This window comes from Petromyzon marinus, chromosome 1 (assembly GCF_048934315.1).
Source record: "Petromyzon marinus isolate PM22_M1 ecotype Great Lakes invasive population chromosome 1, UKy_Petmar_22M1.pri1.0, whole genome shotgun sequence".
In the NCBI taxonomy this organism is placed as follows: Eukaryota; Metazoa; Chordata; class Hyperoartia; order Petromyzontiformes; family Petromyzontidae; genus Petromyzon; species Petromyzon marinus.
In genome coordinates, this window is record NC_133667.1 from 36,473,668 (window position 1) to 36,493,509 (window position 19,842).

The window sequence follows — 19,842 nt, forward strand, 5'->3', positions numbered from 1 at the left end:
CACACACTATATACACAGACACACTATATACACACACAATATATACACAGACACACACACACTATATACACAGACACACACTATATACACAGACACACTATATGCACACACACTATATACACAGACACACACACTATATACACAGACACACTATATACACAGACACACTATATATACACACACACTATATACACAGACACACACACACTATATACACAGACACACTATATACACAGACACACCATATACACAGACACACACACACTATATACACAGACACACTATATGCACACACACTATATGCACACACACTATATACACACACACTATATATACACACACACTATATACACACACACACTATATACACAGACACACACTATATACACAGATACACACACACACTATATACACAGATACACACACACTATATACACACACACACTATATACACAGACACACACACACTATATACACAGACACACTATATGCACACACACACACACTATATACACAGACACACACACACTATATACACAGACACACACACACTATATACACAGACACACACACACTATATACACAGACACACACACTATATACACAGACACACTATATGCACACACTATATACAAACAACACACACAGCACGGCGTGGTGCGTTTTTAAACGGGCAGCTTGAGACGCGGCTGACGCACTTTTTGTTTTCCGTGTAAATCGCGCCGGGTCCCGGATAACGTCGGCCGACGTGGCCGGGCCCCCCGAGCCAGCGGGAGGATTAATGTCCCCGTAAAACTCTCGCTGTCACACAGGATCCGCTTAATGCGTTTCTCTACCCGTCGCCCATGCGTTTCCCCATGTCTCTCCAATCTCCATCCCATCGTCCTGGTCTTGCATCCTCCCCAAGTCTCGCCATCCCCGTGGTTTCGTGTCTCTCCATTCCCGTGTCTCCCCACCAACCCGCGTGTCTTCATCCTGTCACCCCCGCATTCCATCAACCCGTCACCCCTCCGTGTCTCCGCATCCCATCCGCTCCCGTGCGCTGCGCGTCGCTGCGCTCAGACAGCAACCTCTGCTGGGGGGGGGGGGAGCACTGGGGCAGAGAGGAGCAGGAGGAGATAAGGAGGAGGAAGAGGAGGAGGATGATGATGATGATTATAATGGGGCAGAGCAGGAGGGAGATGTGAAGGAAACGATTCCAGAAGAGGAGGATGATGATGATGAGGAAGAGGAGGATGAGTAAGCAGAGGATAAGCATAATGACAACGATAAGCTTGGTGAGGATGATGATTGGTGATGATGCGAATGAGGATATTGATGATGGCAAGAAGATTATTGATGATGATGATGATGATGAGACTAAGGAGGATGACCTGGAGATGGAGTGAGAGCTTAAGAAGCCGCTCCAATCGCCTGCTGAGAATCACAATTCCGAGAGCCGAGGCAACGGAGCGTTTCCAATTCAGAGCTGTTGCAGAACGCGCGCATAATAATGAGGCTTCAGACAACGAGGCGTGATTGATGGCGCGGAAACCAGCCCATTACACCTGCGCCGTCGCTGCATATCGGCGAGGCTGTTAGCCATGCAAAAATACGCGCGAGTTATCGCCGCCGCCGCCGCCGCCGCTGCTGCCCGCCGGCGAGCCGCGCGGCAGAACAAACACGTGGCGGGCGACGCTCGCAGAAGCTCGCGTCCAGTAGCCGGACGAAAGACGCAGCTCGCGGCATCGCCGTGTTTCCATTTGGCGTGTGCGGAGTAACTTCGCGTATCGCGACGCAAAGCTGGATCTTTATTTCCCCCGTTGCAGCCACGTGCGTTATTGCATCGCGTGATGCAGGCGTCGCGATCAGAGCCGCGTGCGGGGCCGCACGGGATTCTCAGTGTACGGCTCGTGGCTTTCTCTTCTCTCGCTCTCTCTCCAGCGCCCTTCGTCCTGAATACATTTATTTCAAATGCATTTATTCCGGAAGACACGCGCGCGCATGTGGCGCTCAGTTAATTCTGGATCATCAAGTGTGCATGCAGATCACTGTGCAAATGTTTTTTTTAGGTTCATCTTGTAACGCCGTGTCACCAGCGCACAGGTTTGAAGTTTTCGTGACTGCAAGGATTCATACTCTTTGTTTTTTTTCGGTAAAGTCACGTAGTAGGTAAAAAATAAAAATTTTCTTTTATATTTTTGCCTACGTGACTTTACCAAAAAAAACAAAGAGTAGCTTTTTCTCGCTCGCTCTCTCTCGGAGAGAGAGAGATCACGGCTCAGAAGCATGAGGAGGAGGAACACCTGAGTGGTAAAACCCTCGCCACTACCGCCAGGGGTGACGCAACGCCGCTGCTGTGGTTTGATGCTCGGTTGGCGTTCGTGAAGCGGGTGGGACGAGGGTCTCGTCTTGGCATCTGTGAACCAATCCCTGCCTGAGATTGTTTTTTTTTGCACGTGGGAGGAAACTGCCGGTGCCCGGAGCAAAGACTCACACAGGCCCGTCGAGACGACGCACAAATAATAATCCGCACAGATTGGCCGCACAGATTGGCCGCACAGCCCTCTTGCTGTGCGGCCATCCACGGGCCACCTCGCAGCTCGGCATGGCGGGAGTCGGTGGCATTCGGAGTCATCCACCGGCGCGCGTGTCTGTGTGTGTGTGTGCATTGAAATTCCACAGCACTGCACGTAGCCAACCGTGCTAGTCGGAGGTGTGGGGGTAAGGACAACAAACTAAACACAAAAAGCAGTTCGAAAAAAATTATGTAAAAATCGCACAGCCCCAGTAGCTTCCTGATAATCTGGCCCACTGGCCGTAGGTTCCTCGCCCCTGATCACGAGCGTCAATGCATGTGGGGTCCCCCCCCTCCCCGGTAAATCCCCCCCCCCCTCACTGTGTCATCAGCGGCCGTCGCTCGTTAATGCTTCACTAATCGCGCCACGGGATTGAGTGACACGGCCACCGCTTACGGGGAAATTGAACGCCCCCTGCACCCCACTCCGCTGTCTACGCCACAGCGGCCGGTGGCAGATTAACCGATGATGCGCGTTATCGCGTTATTTGACTTTCTCCTATTTGACATTGCAATGCAAGCAGATCCTACGCTGGCGTGAGAGGGTAGGGCTCGCAGTGTTTGTCAATCGAAAGGATCTGCAGTGGTAAAGAAAAGACGTGAACTCGGTTGAATGGAAAATCATCGATTCCTCCGCGCCCAGATCGATGCGCGATGCACCGTATGCATGATATTTTATTTTATTCAAGCTAACGTGTTCAACTGCGGAGTTCTTGTTTGTAATATAATAAACAAGGCCTCTAAATATTTCATCCATCGGCCTGTTGGCTCTCCAGACCGCGTTTGAGCAAGGAAACTCTGAACCGGTTTTGACCATGTGAGTCTCATCAGCGGAGACTGGCTTGCCGGATGTGTTCCAGATATCTTCCCCCTCTTTTCCACGATGTGGGCTGGGGGGTGGCACGGAGGGGGCATGGGGGGGGGGGGTCTTGTGTTCTGCCGACTGCACACGCAGTAGCGAGGGACCCACGTGGTATCGCTTGTCCACGCGCCCGTCCAATCGGACAGGGGGGCAACCGCGCGTGTCAACTCGTCGCCGAGACGGACGGCTCGGCTGGGTGGGCGCGCCGCTATCGCGGATCTTCCCGCGTCTTCGTCAAAACCTCTCGGCCGTTCCGCCTCGTCGAGCGGACACGGCCTCCTGCGCCATGCCGCCGTGACGGCGCGGGAACACGGGGGCACAGTGACGCGCCACGGCGGATGCGTGCGCGCAGTGAGACGCGCGCGTGCCCAGGTTGGGAGGGCAGCACGGGAGAATTCCACTTGGTCGAGCTCCCATCCCTAACTCGCATCTCATCCCTCACTTCCCACCGATGCATCTGTTACTCACACCTGATCAAATGATTTCCACTTCCTCCTCCTAAGGCCCACTCCTCTCTCCCCTCTGCTCATCATCATTGTCACAATCATCATCACCATCAGCAGCAGCATCAATCACACACCATTGGATCACATCTTTCACCGTGGATATGAGCGTCTGTCTCTGTGGTCGTGCAGATGAAGCAGAAGCGAAGCCAAGCGTAGCGTAGTTTGTATCCTCAGATGTTCTGGCTTCTCGCTGGGCACCGAAGGCCGCTGGGCCCCTCGCCCTCGACGTGACAGCCCCCTTGCCCCCCCCCCTCACTCCCCACCATCGCTTGCGTCTACGTGAATCATCGCGACGGTCTGCGGGACGCTCAAGCGCACGGGATGACCCCGCTAATCAGATTCATCACAGCTCATTGCCCTTAACAGGAATAAATCCTTTTAACGAGCGGCGAATGCAAAAATTATCCAACAAAAATGAAATCTGACACGGGGACAGCACGCTCAACTTCACGTAGCACGATATCCATTGCACGTGAGGCTACGTTTAGCGACCGCAATCGCGAATCGTTTGACCGAGCGACGTGCGAGGGGCCGAGCGACCACGTGGTGCGGCCCGTCGGGGAAGAGTTGGGCCGGGGGGTGACCACGCGGTGCCGCCGTTTCTCAGCACTGCCGCCATCACCACTGCGCCCAGGCGTTTGTTTTGGTAAACGTTGGCGACTCGGTCCGCGGCCGGTGTCCGTGAGCAGTGAGCCACACGCCGGCAGCAGTTGCGTCTCGTAAGGTGGCCACGCCGCTCACGCCGCCCCAACCGCGCGCCGCCGGCCTCGTTGTCGTCTGCGGCTTCACGGCCTCCGCAGAGGCCGCCATGGTCATCTTCACTCTCCGCCTCTCACCACCGCAACCACCACCACCAACAACAACAACTGCCCATTGCCACTAAGATGCAACCTGATGATACATGAAGTGCCAAAGGCTCGCTGATGAGAGGTCACGGGGCAGACCCAGGTGTTGTGGGTTGACTGACTGAGATGACTGGCTACCATCACCACTCCTACCACCATCTTCACTACCAACACCACGATTGCTCTGATCCACCACCACTGCCGCCTCCCCACCACACCCCCCCCCCCCCCCCTCATGATATCACTCACGGTGTGATTATATTCACCTCTGGGGCAGAGAGGGTAATCGGCGCGGCTGGCACGGGCGCCGCAGCCGAGGGAGTGCACCAGCGCGCGAAATTGATCGGTGCGAGAGCGACGGAGGAGAGGGGAGCAGAGTCGCGGCCCCGTGGCAGCGCCACCTCCCCCATCGCCCCCCCCACCGCCCCCCGCGGCATCTCGGCGGGAGGGCGACCGCGGCACCGTCACGCGTCCAGAGTGGGCGCATGGAGGGGTGGGCAGGTGACGACGGTCTGGTGGGGGTTGACGGTGATTTGGTTTATTGTTTTGTTTCTTTGACACGCGCGTTTCACTTTTCTGTGCGAAGTGAAACGCGCTGGTGGGCGAGGGCGACCACCGACGGAGATGGAGCCGCGAGATCGGCGCATGCGCTGGAGCGAGATGGATCGTGGTTTCACGAGACCGGGTGCTGTGGTGACGACGTGGGAAGGCCTTCTTCCAGCTGTGCATAGACCATGGCCAATGATAATATTGTAAAGCGGCTGCTGCTCATGTTGACGACGATGAAGATTATATATCTGCTGCTGCTGATGATGATAATGATGAAGAGTCAAAGCGGACATCATTCTCGGCTAAATTCGGCCCACGACGCGTCGCCCCGTGATCAACCTGCCGGGTGCTGACGAGCTCCGTGGTGTGGCGCGATGGTCTCACTGGGGCCCCGTGGTGTGGTGCGATGGTCTCGCTGGGGCCTCGTGGTGTGGTGCGATGGTCTCACTGGGGCCTCGTGGTGTGGTGCGATGGTCTCACTGGGGCCCCGTGGTGTGAGGGTCTCACTGGGGCCCCGTGGTGTGGTGCGATGGTCTCACTGGGGCCCCGTGGTGTGGTGCGAGGGTCTCACTGGGGCCCCGTGGTGTGGTGCGAGGGTCTCACTGGGGCCTCGTGGTGTGGTGCGTCTCACTGGGGCCCCGTGGTGTGGTGCGAGCGTCTCACTGGGGCCCCGTGGTGTGGTGCGAGCGTCTCACTGGAGCCCCGTGGTGTGGTGCGATGGTCTTACTGGAGCCCCGTGGTGTGGTTCGAGGGTCTCACTGGGGCCTCGTGGTGTGGTGCGTCTGAATCTGCGATGGAGGCCAGGCGCTGACTGCGAGGCCGCGCTACTGGCGCCGTTTTGTTTTTCAGAATTCCTCGTCGTGCAAAACCTCAGCGGCTCTCCCCTCGACAAAACGGACGCGAGCGGAACTCCGTCCCGTGTCTCAACATTTAACGCACACGTATTGTTCGGTCCATCGTGGCCATTGGCTGTGCAGAGCAATATTATTCAGCATCTTTTGTTGAGGCAGGAAAACGTCTGGACCAGTTTGGGCCTTCCGGGTCTCATCAGCAGAGTCAGGCTTGTTAAACAAAAATGCTGCTGCATTACCAGATGTTATTAGCAAGAGCACTCCGTACAAACCAGTGTATGGGGCCTCGCTGAATGTAAAACGCAACAACTCAGACGAGTTTGTGTTCAACAAGACGGCGTGTGGTGTCTCACAGCCCTCTCGGACAAGGACGTGTGCAGGATTTTTTGTAAACGTTGCGCTTAGTCAATTGTCATCATGTGACATGTACACTGCAGTTTTATTTCCAAAGAACCACTTAGTCACGTCACATGTACACTGCAGATTTTTGCCAAAGAACCACTCACTCCAAGGTATATCTTACCAATAAACTTTAAAATTGTTATTTATTTATCTAGGAAAGCCTCACCGAGTCGTAAGATATTTTTTTGTTTGCAGGAGGGCCCTTTTTCGTATGTATGTATGTGTGTATGTTCCACTTCTTTCGCACCGTATGTGGCCAACCGTGCTAATCGGAGGTGCGGGGAAAGGACAACAAACTAAACACAAAAATCAGTTCTAAAGAAATTAGTTTTCAATCGAGATGATTTTAATGTGCATCGCTCCTGTGCCTTCCTAATATCGGAAGTAAGAGCGTTCCAGACGGCCACAGAAACGCATCTGAACGCCGCGCAATGCGGTGGCTGGCTTTGTGCGATGGCTTCGCCAAGGCCGCTTCGTTGGGATGTTTGGCCGACTCTTTTTCGAGGGACCTGTCATTATCTTCGCATGGGCGGCACGCCAGAGCAGCCAGATGGAAAAACACAGCACGCATGCCAGGGGATAACACTCAATCACCCGCGCCGGTCCGCAAGCCCACTTGCTGTACTCCCGTCTGTTGGCCGCCTTGCAAGCGCCATCGGTTTCACGGCTCTGTGGCTATGTGATCCGTGTAGCACCTCTGGACTAGCCCGGTCGGCAACGTACGGTGGGAAAGAAGTTCGACATATATGCGTAACCTAAATCGGCCACCATGAGTCCTACCCCGAGCAACCAAAGTAGGCAAGCAGACCCAAGCTCCACTCCTCACCCTTTCCAAACGAGCCAACCAGATGGGTGGCACTAGCCCATCGCTAACCCTAACTCCACTTTGGTTCTCTACCCAGCCGGATTATTCACTTTTTGTGTTCGCGTTTCACTTTTGTGCTTTCCGCCGCCCCTCCACCTCTTTGTTTGCGTCTTCAAGTCGCCGCCAAACGGCGCAGGAAATTGTCTCATTCTTTTTGTGGTTGCGCTGAGCGAGCCCTCGGTTTTTTTTTCCGGCACGCGGGGGGGGGGGCGGGGGGGGGAGCTCGTCCGTACAATTCACAGGATGTGTGCTAAAGTCGTCAGGGAGCTCGCGAGCGAGAGAGGGAGCGAGAGATTTCTGAAGCGGCCACCGCCGTGGTTTTGTGTGCTTACGCCGAGCGCGAGATGAAGTCATCGTCGTCCCGAGCGCCGTGAAGAGAAAGCAATCATCCTCGCGCCGCAACGATCAGGCGTCCCGGGAGATTCTCGCTGAATCTTTAATCCCGTCGGGGTGACTTGGCAACGGTTGGGTAGCGGGGACGGGGGGGGGAGTCGCTTCCCGCTCTTGCGCGGAGTCATGGGACATGCGGTCATGCGCCTCGTGTGAAAAAACGCGTTATTTTATGTGCGTGGCATTGGTTGTCCAAGTAAGAGACCGGTTTGTGCTGTGCGAATGTGGCATTTCCCCTGTTGATTCATAGAGTACATACGGACGGCATTTAACAATTTGTGACAAAGTTCAAATGGGCAACTTCCACCGGGTGCGTGAACGTTGGAGGCGTTTCGGGTAGTGGCTGCTGTCTGCTGCTGCTGTCTGCTGTCTGCTGCTGCATCGCCGCGTTAATGCTCACGGCGTTGAATGTGCGGCTGTGCGTGTGTGCGCGTGCGTGCGTGTGTGTGTGTGTGCGCACACAGGAGCAGCAAGGGGTTCATGCACATGAAGCTGTCGCGAACCAAAGAGAGCAAGTACATCCTGGGCCAGAACAGCCTGCCCTTTGAAACCGTGCCAGAGGTCATCCACTACTACACGAACCGCAAGCTGCCCATCAAGGGTGCTGAGCACCTATCCCTGCTCTACCCGGTCGCCGTGCGCACGCTCTGAGCCCCGGCGGGGCCGCTCCACATCGACTATCACGGCGCACGGGGACCTCCACCACCCACCCAGCGGAGGGTCAGCGGAGCGAGCGAGAGACGAACAACCCAGGGGCTGGGTTTTGGGACCAGTGGAGAGCGAGCGAGCGAGTGGTGGTCTAGAGCCCGGTGCACTCACAAAGATGTTTATACGGGGCGATGCCCTCGCAAGGTCGCTCCTTCCGACCAGAGAATTCCCCTCTCGTCGTCGCTCGATTACGGAGCCATGTGGCCGAACTTCCCAATGTCACTTCCCGTGAAGTCACTTCCTGGTGGAATGAGCGAACCACGGGGGCCCTGGCCCCACTTACCGTTGACTCCACACACAACACAAAATAATAACATGGGGTTTGGTGTTTCACTTCATTAGGTCATATTCCAGCAGAGGGTGTTCAAATGCCTTGCGACTGAACGCCGATCTCACAGCATGTCTGGAATGTCCACCGCCTGTTATCTAAGGGTCAACAGCTGTCCTGCGACACGTGAGATTTCCAAATGGATTCTTCGTCTCATTGCACCGTGCCAATAATGTACTGGGAATTAAACTGGGGGGGGGGAGGGGAGGGGGTGCGGGGAAACTAACGAAAAGAAACATCAACACGCCAGTGAGCACACGGCCGGGAGCGCGGCGTCAATCCCAGACTCGACGTCGCGGTGCCGTCGTCGCTAGCCGGCACAACTTGGAGTCTTTGTCGCGCTCTCGTCGGCCGAACCCGGCGGCCTTCGCCGGTGACGAGGAGCGCTCCGGCGTCTCCCCGTGACGGCGCAGGAGGCGCTACGAGCGCGGCGCCTCACGCCGAGGCTCGGGTTGCCGCCTCTGTGGGGGTTCAAAAGAAAAAGCGGCGACATATCACGGGAAGAAGAATATCTCGCACCGCCGGAGGAGGGTTGAGCACCACGCGCGTTGTGTGTTGAGTGAGTGGCGTATTCGTGTTATTGTTACACAACTGTCACACCAGCCGGGACTGTTCACGTCGGTGAAGACTCGCAGGCTTTCCCAGGACAGCGCAGGGCCGTGTGTCGGTGCGCGCGGCGTTAGCGAAACCCGACTCGACTGTTTTTTTGTTCATTTTCAAAGCTCTCCCGAGATTAACGACAGTTCGATATTTTTGTAAACTCGTGAACACACAAGAAAAGTGCGGTCGTTTTTGAGACGTTCGCCGCGCGTCTCTGCGTAACGGCCAGCACGTTCAGTCGAGCGGGCGCCTCCACTTGAACGTGTCGGGGAGAAGGGAAGGTCCGTGCTTCTTCATCCGTGACGCGGCACAAGGAGTGGAACGAACGCGGCCGCCTGCGGGGGGCGGCCCGCGCGGGGGTGCTGGGGGTCGTTTCCCTCGTGCGCGCTGAAGATTTTGAGTGACGCGGTCCGGTCGGGGGAGACCCCGAGCCGTGTCAAGGATGGGCCTGAGCGATCCGCTGAGTGGCTGTAGCCTTAACCCCGACCGGACCGCGGCGTTTTGACAGCGCGTCGCTTTCGTTCGCTACTCCGCGAAAGAAAAAACGACGACGCCGCGGTGCGCGTTCACGCCGACATGTATTGCCAAACTGTTACCAGATGTGGTGACGAGCTCGTTGCCGCCGTGGGGTGGCGTGGGGGGGGGGGAGTGGAAGTGACCTGCCAGGCCATCGACCGGGCTCGCTAGCCGCAACCCCCCCCCCACCGGCCCCCCTCCTCCCCCGGCGATGACGGAGCGCTTCCACGTTGCCTTTAAGCGATCACTTCGCCTCTCCCACGCACGCCGCGCTCGCCGCGAGCACCTCTCTGGAGTCGCGCCTTCGCATAAAGAGCCGCACTCGCCAAACAGATCCGAGCCCCTGTGGCTCTGCGTCCCAGCTCACCCAGGCCCACACCAGTGACCGGCATCCTTATAGGTTCTGGTCGAGACTGGCAACAGAATACTTTCAATTAGCCTTCACACATATATATTAGAACGCAGCGGTGTGCCGCGTACCGCTGCGACGTGTGCACGTGCTGGAGTGCGAGTACGTGGGCGTTACGATACAAGGCCGCGGGCGTTAGAACGCGTTCTCGCCTAAGGGAATAGAGGCTCCCTAATTGGACTGGCTTGCCAGCTTGTGTTTTTTTTAATAATTGTCTTTGATTTTTGTTGTTGTTGTTGCTTTATTGGGCTGTGCCAATCGTGTATGCTGGTCATTCATACGCAGCACCTCGTGTCGCGGCAGGAGGTTGCTTTATTTATACGGAACGCGAGGGGCGGTTGGAGGGGTCGGGTCGAGGGAGGCATCATCTCTCCCGGCCGCGTTGCTCGAAACTCCCACGTTACTGGAAAGCCAATTTTAATGCAACTCGAGGGACATAGTCGGCGCCACCGATGCATTTAGAGACGAAAAATAATTCGGCATCATCATCATCATCGTCAGACACCATTAACAAAATAAGGATCAATATATCCATGATGGTAACGTTGACGATGCTAAGTGTTTCTTGTTATTTTGCTGCGCCCTACTTGTCCGTCGTGTGTGGTGGCAGTGAACAGCTGGGCCCTCTGCCTGGTTGTATAAATACGTTGGGCCACACGTTATCATCTTGGCGAACGTTCACCTTTTTCTTCACCAGATTTTAAATTGGCGAGTACTCGGCAACAGCTGCATCGCCGACAATGCAGCAAATCGCCAAGGTGATGCCACTTTCGTTTGTCAACATCTAAACCCAGGCCCTTAAGTGACGCTTTTATTTAATTTTCTTCTTCCTGTGCCACTTTAAATGACAAACTAAAGTGGAATCCACTTAAAGTGTTTTATGCAGCCACCCAGAGAGCCCTCGGCTCCACAGGGGGTCCTCTCCATCAACACGTGGCATCAGTGCAGCAGAGACAAATGCCGTCTCTCAGAAATAAATAAATAAATTTCGGGGGGGGGGGGGTAACAGACCTGTGTTGGCATCTGCTAGATTCTCGCTCCATCGTATTTGCAGTTCAGAGCCAGCCCCGGCGGAGAGGGTAATGTGTTGACCTTTTGAGCGTGCAGTGCCGCTGTGAGATGTGAAATAAAATGGAATGTTAAATAATTCAGTATTGACTCGTGGCTCCCAGGTTGGGCAGGCCACCAACTCTGCCCCGGGTTTTCCAGTCTCGGCTGATAACGCGTTCTGCTGGATTAGTTGAGTCATTGCAATGTACTGACAGTGCTAGATACCCATAGACTCACGCGGAGACCCATAGATCTGGAATGCGCTGGCAGTGGCTTCACCGCCAATGCTTCCTCCACCAAATGGATGCACACAGCCCATGCAGCTACTGAGAGCCCAGCACTGGTCCATTGATTATCATTGCGATCATCGTCATCATCTCACGGCGCTATCTTCAAGTTACAGTTTGTCAGCTCGTCCAAATGCACGAATGAGCTGAGCCTGGAGCTTTTTCTCCTCGACCTGGAGGCAGGGGCTGCCACTGCCCGCATCGACGTCCTGTCCCTGACCTCGCCCACTCCCGCTGGCTCTCGTTCGGAGGCCCGCATCGATGTCGCTAGCTACTTTTGCTGGACAAAAAAAAAGTAACTGAAACAACCAATTATGTAATAGTTGTTTTAAGGAAATAACGCAATTTAATGTTATATTAACGAGGAAGATTGTAACGTGTTCTATCACCACTGTTCTTGCGGTTTGTGCTGTGTGGCTCTCCGAGGCGTGTGCGGGTCATCGCGCGGTGTTGTTTGGCACGACGTCCGACGTTTCGCTCCACGTGTTGGGAGCTTCAGTTCCTGATGTCCGGCATTTCGCCGCTTGCGCCAGGAGCTACTTCCGTGGAGCGAAACGTCGGACCTCGCGCCGGATAGCGCGCGGTGCATCCCGCCAACGCGCCGGAGAGCGAACCGCCTTTGATTGTTTCGAAAGGTGACCCTGCGAGCGTGGAGGCGAGTGGGGAGACGCGTTGGACGTGCTGAGACCCACGTGGTGCGCGCCAGGGGTTCCACCCTTCCTGCTTGTGCCAGGGTCCGCGCCTCCGTTCGGTTAAAACAAAAACAAAAAAAAGCGTTGGGTCGGGTCGCGTTCCCAAGGCTCTTCCTGCCTCGCAGTGGGACAATGGAGTGGCCATGCCGAGCGGCAGGCCGGTCCGTCTGGCCAGGGGCAGGATGTGTTCTCTCTCCACCGTGTTCTATCTCCACCGTGTTCTATCTCCACCGTGTTCTATCTCCACCGTGTTCTATCTCCACCGTGTTCTATCTCCACCGTGATCTATCTCCACCGTGTTCTATCTCCACCGTGTTCTATCTCCACCGTGTTCTATCTCTATGCTGCATCTCCACCGTGTTCTATCTCCACCGTGTTCTATCTCCACCGTGTTCTATCTCCACCGTGATCTATCTCCACCGTGATCTATCTCTATGCTGCGTCTCCACCGTGTTCTATCTCCACCGTGTTCTATCTCCACCGTGTTCTATCTCCACCGTGTTCTATCTCCACCGTGTTCTATCTCTATGCTGCATCTCCACCGTGTTCTATCTCCACCGTGTTCTATCTCCACCGTGTTCTATCTCCACCGTGATCTATCTCCACCGTGTTCTATCTCTATGCTGCATCTCCACCGTGTTCTATCTCCACCGTGTTCTATCTCCACCGTGCTCTATCTCCACCGTGTTCTATCTCCACCGTGTTCTATCTCCACCGTGTTCTATCTCCACCGTGCTGCATCTCCACCGTGTTCTATCTCCACCGTGCTCTATCTCCACCGTGTTCTATCTCCACCGTGCTCTATCTCCACCGTGTTCTATCTCCACCGTGTTCTATCTCCACCGTGCTCTATCTCCACCGTGTTCTATCTCTATGCTGCATCTCCACCGTGTTCTATCTCCACCGTGTTCTATCTCCACCGTGCTCTATCTCCACCGTGTTCTATCTCCACCGTGATCTATCTCCACCGTGTTCTATCTCCACCGTGTTCTATCTCCACCGTGTTCTATCTCCACCGTGCTCTATCTCCACCGTGTTCTATCTCCACTGTGTTCTATCTCCACCGTGATCTATCTCCACCGTGATCTATCTCCACCGTGTTCTATCTCCACCGTGTTCTATCTCCACCGTGATCTATCTCCACCGTGTTCTATCTCCACCGTGTTCTATCTCCACCGTGCTGCATCTCCACCGTGTTCTATCTCCACCGTGTTCTATCTCCACCGTGTTCTATCTCCACCGTGCTGCATCTCCACCGTGTTCTATCTCCACCGTGCTCTATCTCCACCGTGTTCTATCTCCACCGTGATCTATCTCCACCGTGTTCTATCTCCACCGTGTTCTATCTCCACCGTGTTCTATCTCCACCGTGATCTTTCTCCACCGTGTTCTATCTCCACCGTGATCTATCTCCACCGTGATCTATCTCCACCGTGCTGCATCTCCACCGTGCTCTATCTCCACCGTGTTCTATCTCCACCGTGTTCTATCTCTATGCTACATCTCCACCGTGTTCTATCTCCACCGTGCTCTATCTCCACCGTGATCTATCTCCACCGTGTTCTATCTCCACCGTGTTCTATCTCCACCGTGATCTTTCTCCACCGTGTTCTATCTCCACCGTGTTCTATCTCCACCGTGTTCTATCTCCACCGTGTTCTATCTCCACCGTGATCTATCTCCACCGTGATCTATCTCCACCGTGTTCTATCTCCACCGTGTTCTATCTCCACCGTGTTCTATCTCCACCGTGTTCTATCTCCACCGTGCTGCATCTCCACCGTGTTCTATCTCCACCGTGATCTATCTCCACCGTGTTCTATCTCCACCGTGATCTATCTCCACCGTGTTCTATCTCCACCGTGTTCTATCTCCACCGTGCTGCATCTCCACCGTGTTCTATCTCCACCGTGCTCTATCTCCACCGTGTTCTATCTCCACCGTGATCTATCTCCACCCTTGCTCCATCTCCACCGTGCTCTATCTCCACCGTGCTGCATCTCCACCGTGTTCTATCTCCACCGTGATCTATCTCCACCGTGCTGCATCTCCACCGTGTTCTATCTCCACCGTGATCTTTCTCCACCGTGTTCTATCTCCACCGTGATCTATCTCCACCGTGATCTATCTCCACCGTGTTCTATCTCCACCGTGTTCTATCTCCACCGTGATCTATCTCCACCGTGTTCTATCTCCACCGTGTTCTATCTCCACCGTGTTCTATCTCCACCGTGTTCTATCTCCACCGTGCTGCATCTCCACCGTGTTCTATCTCCACCGTGATCTATCTCCACCGTGTTCTATCTCCACCGTGTTCTATCTCCACCGTGATCTTTCTCCACCGTGTTCTATCTCCACCGTGATCTATCTCCACCGTGTTCTATCTCCACCGTGATCTATCTCCACCGTGATCTATCTCCACCCTTGCTCCATCTCCACCGTGCTCTATCTCCACCGTGCTGCATCTCCACCGTGTTCTATCTCCACCGTGATCTATCTCCACCGTGTTCTATCTCCACCGTGATTATCTCCACCGTTGAACAAAAGCCTCCCGGCACTCCCCCACTCGGGTGCGGGGGAGATGTCCATCGGAGCCAACAATGGGGTGGTGTTGAGGCGGCGGCTGTGTTGGGTGAGTGGGGCGAGTGGGCTGAGATGTTTGGCAGCATTCGTTGACGTGCCAAAGAGAACATGACTCACTCGTTTTATTTTAGTCTGCCCGCCCCCCACGGCCGCCCGCTCACGTGAACTATAACGACGTCTGGGACCCGTCGCGGGAATGTGGAATTGCCCACCCACCACCCGCCGAGGATTCCCAATCGACACGAATCCCACGGCATGATGGGGTTGCAGGGCTCTGAATCAGTCCGGCGTCTGCGGCTCGCCGGTGACGACCGGCGCTATAACCCTAATGGTGTCGTTAATTAAATGTGCGGGCGCGTGCACAGCGACTTGGCTAGCCGCTTGGGGTGCGCTCTCCTTGCCTCGTGATCCCTGCGACTAAAGCGCCCCCTGCAGCCGGCAAAGCGAGGCGGGCGACTCCACACATAACGTTTCATGTAACATGGAAGAATTACCATTTGTTTGTCGATGGGCACACATCATGGATAGTGCTTGGGTGGATGTTCACCGCACATAACTGGTTGTTATCGGCTGCAGGAATGATGTGATGAGCTGCAACTGGCAGTGGAGCAACATCGATTGCTGTGTAGTATGTCGTGGAGAGGTCCTCATCCAGCAGTGGATTGACAAAAAGGGCTGCACGTGTACATTGTGAGTCTCGAGACGCTTACAGGAGAGTCCTGCAATGGGCTGAATGGCCAATTTCCTCTCCAAGGAGATAATCGCTTCGTTGTGGGAGGAGACCGCAGAAGCTGGAGAGACTCCACGAGTCGTACGAATATTAAAAACACGCGGTTCGCCCAGAAGGGATGCACACACCCACTGGCTGCACCGCTGACATCTCCTGACCACCACCTCGCGGCCCAGCGGCTGTGTGGGAAGTTTTCACAAATCTCTGGGTAACCCACCAACCCCCCTGCCTCCAAAGCGTCGGATCAAGATCACTCGGCGCTGCTCATGGACACTGCGCTCCGAGTCATCAGTGAAGACTCCGTCACGCGCAGCTCCTCGCGCGCGCACCCCTGAGAGCTGTTTGCGTCACAACATCAAAGGGGACGCGAAGTTTGAGAGAACAAGGCGGCTCTTGTCTTGGAGCCACGCAGACGCGCTCTTGTGTGTCCCGGGCTGTACCGCACGCGTCTGGGTCCGCGCTGAGTGATGTAAAGTTCAACACAACCTGGGGTTAGACTCGCCATTGTTGATAACGTCACCGACACGTCACTGCCACGCATGGTGATGGACAGTCGCTCCAATGCGGTGATGTAAAACAAAACTTAACAAATTCGTGAATGACACTGCGGCCTTCAAAGGAAAATTATGAAATCGGCGACGTTTCGGGCAATGGCCCTTCGTCATAGCACACGAGTGATGTCACTGGAGCGCTGCAGCGTTGCGTTGCTTGACCGTGACCTCCCAGTGTGTGCCCGTGGTTTTTTTTTCCAACCTCGTATGGGACACCCAGGGACACGCAGGCGCGATGTGTAGCTACAAGAGCTCTGTGCCGAGCTCACGTCTCACGCTCACGTCGCTGTCGAGAGCGCTACTACCATGGCCGTGTGCCTTCACGAGCCAGCACTTAAACCGGTGCCACCTAAAGTTTAACTTCGTGTCGCCGATGTTCGTGACGCCGGTTTCTTTAAATTGCCAATACAGGTGAAATGTGGATGTAGTGGTGGCGCGGTGGTTTGCTGACTGCGTAATGAACCGGGTTTTCTGAGCTCCACACGCGGCCACGGCTGATCGCAGTAATATCGGTGACGAGAGATATTTGAACCAGTTCTGTGCCGTCCCCTTGTCCCCCTTCACCAACCCACACTGACCAGCATGGTGAAGTATGGTCAAACGACCTCCGTACCACATGGTTAGTGGACGCCTTCGGCCAGCAGTGAAATAACCCACTTTGCAAAGGTTTAACGCATAATTCACGTTTATTGGCGGTGTAAAGAGACTGGGTACTACGAAGCTTTATCGGCCACAGGTGGGTGGGTGGTACTGAGACACGTGAGACGACCCCCTTGTGGGTGATGTGAAGTGTGCGGGTTCCGTCGCGTGGCACTGAACTCTGCTTGAATAACGACACAACATTGTGATATCAAATAATAATATAAAATAACAAAAAGCATTATGTCATATTTGTTGCTTTGCAATCGTTACACGATGTAATTGAATGATGAATTGCGTACAGAGCAGTAACCGATTAAATATTATACATTGATGTTCTGCGGGTCACGGCCTGGTTACGTTGCGACATGCAGAGTGAGTGTGTGCGCGAGTGTATGGCCGTGTTAACTGTTGGCTGTTTTGGCTGGGTCATGGAGCCCGCATTCCCGGCCACCGCATGTCTAAGCAGTTGCCGTTTGGGCGGATAGAGGGGGCTACACGGGCGCGGCACGGACTGGGGAAGAGATGGAGCTGATGCGGTACGGGAGGATGTGGAGCTGAGCGGACGTGCCGATGACCGGTACTAGCGGTGTCAAGATCGGCCTCTGTAGAGAATAAGGTTCGTAAAGAACGCTACTGGGCAGTTGGAGGCAGTCACCCTCCAGCAACAACGGCGGGTGGAGGAATCTACGCTCACAACAACTAGCGGAGCGCCGGACGGCTAAAACGCAGCGATGTGGCACAGTAGGGAACACAGGTGGTGCATCTGCCAGTCATCTCGGTTAATCAACCCATAGCACCTGGGTCTGTCTCGTGACCTCCTGCCAGCGATCCTTCCACAATTTCACGTGGCCTCAAAAGGCACCTATCCTGGCACAAGCACTGTGGTGACGCCACCACCGCTTAGTGACGAATGGCTGGACGTGTGTCTGATGCGGCCGAGCGTGGTGCTGACCACCCGCTCCCTCGTGTACCCCGCCGGTCTTCGTAGGTGCTCGCTAACAGCACTTGCCCCAACAGTCTGTTGAGGCTATACGGGGGATCTTTGTGTCTGTGTGTCTGTGTGTCACGTGTCCTGCTGGATGCGTGACACAGAATGACAGCCACTGCCGTGTGCCTGCAGCGCCGCCGGGTGGACATTTCACGAATCCACAGCCACGCTCGCTCCACACATTCACAAGCGCTGCACCTCATCTCCGATGCCTATTTGAACATGGGACCGCGTGCGTAGCGTTATCCGTCCGCCGCCGGATGAAAGCCTCCCCACAACATCGTCCTGCAATGCCACAGTCCATCTCACTCCTGCACTTGGGCTATGACCTCATGTCTCCGTCGTCCTGTCGGGCGCGTTCTCTCGGTTCAGCTGCCATCCGGTCACCAGCCTCGTCCATCGGCAGTCGTCCCTCCTGGCCACGACTGGCCTTGGCTACACTTCAACAGCATTCGATACCTCCCGAAATCGGCAATGCTCTCGCACGTTGCGGTACGGGGCGGTTCGTCGAAGGTGAATTCTGCTGCAAGGGTTCATCCCGTGAGCCATTTCCTTAATTTAATTGAGTCGTGTCGCTCAGTCGGGACCCTTTATTGTTCAGTCAAGCGAGAACTCGCTCAGATTAAAACTCTCCGTTGCAAAGGGGACCCGGGGGGATGGGGTGGTCCAAGACTTGACACGGGAGAAATGTGAGAGCGACGTTTGAAGAGCAAAGCATTCAAACCAAAGTAAACGAATTAACACGGGTTATTTTTTTTACACGTATAAATTTACTTTAGAAAAATCAATAGATTAATTTTACCAATTACAACATTCATAGAATGAAACCGGGCGATGGTGAGTTGACAGGAAAGCCGGGGTTTGGTGATTACCTCGAGAGTACGTCACGGGTTGGGCATGAGCCAGTGGCTCGAAACACGAATCATCGTGCGCGTGAGCGTCTGGTAAATTATACTCTCATTAGCATGGAAACAATACCGACAATTGTGCAATTGGACAATTTAAGTCCTCGTTCCGCTATAATTACGTCAGCACAATTTCGTGGTTAATTAAGTATGAATTGGGAAGGCGTTTGTGTTTTCGATTTGTCTCCACGTCCCTATTAACGAAGCCTCCATCAATGAGGAAGGCGTGAGCTGGAAGATGCCAGTAATTGATGACGCAGGTGCGCTCAGTGTGGCGAGGTAATGAGACGTGACCCGCACGCACTCCGCACCCACGTGGCTCAGGATGCATCCTGCGTGTGGCTGCGCTTTCAAGCAAACGAACACCAGGCGGTGCCGCGAGACGTCGAGGTGGCGAACCCCAACATGAACCGCAGGCACGCCTCTAGCGCCATTGGGGGGCAGGGTGGTAGGGGATGGCAGTACAGATGTTTGTTACGTGGGGTGGGGGAGCGGTAGTGTAGTTGTTAGCACGCTGCGCTACGAACCAGGCGTCCCGAGTTCGATTCCCGCTCACGGCCAACACCCAGTGACGATTATCTGAACCGGTCCTGGGCCCTAGGTCGACTCAGCCTCAAATGAGTACCTGGTGCGGTGTGTAAACATCGCCACTGGGGAGACAAAGACGGTCGAGCGTGGTGCTGGCCACCCAACCCCTCGTGTACCGTTCCGGCCTTCATAGGTGCTCGCTTGGAGCACTTGCCCCTACAGTCTGTTCAGGCTACACGGTCTTTGTCTTCGGGATGGACTAAACAGTGATACGCACCGCATCGGAGCGTGAACTCGGGTAGGGGGTCAAAGCGACATTTGGTGATGCAGGCCCCCCCCCTCCCGCCAACCCCTTGCGCTGGTCCCGACGAGACGAGACGACGTGGGCGAGACGACGTGGGCGTGATGAGACGACGTGGACGAGACGAGGAGGCGAGATGAGACGACGTGGACGAGACGAGGAGGCGTCCAGACCCCGCGGTGCGAGTGGCGCTGCGC

The 19,842-nt window shown here is 55.0% G+C and overlaps 1 protein-coding gene across 1 annotated transcript in view; it reads left to right on the forward strand.

Moving 5' to 3' along the window:
* LOC116941922 (SH2 domain-containing adapter protein D-like) overlaps nt 1-17,255 on the forward strand; it is an 87,202-nt gene extending 69,947 nt beyond the window's left edge. Inside the window, exon 6 of the mRNA XM_076067717.1 lies at nt 8,292-17,255. Coding sequence (XP_075923832.1) covers nt 8,292-8,478 — 187 coding nt within the window. The 3' untranslated portion in view covers nt 8,479-17,255. The remainder of the gene's footprint in view (nt 1-8,291) is intronic.
* Nucleotides 17,256-19,842: the final 2,587 nt, after the last annotated feature.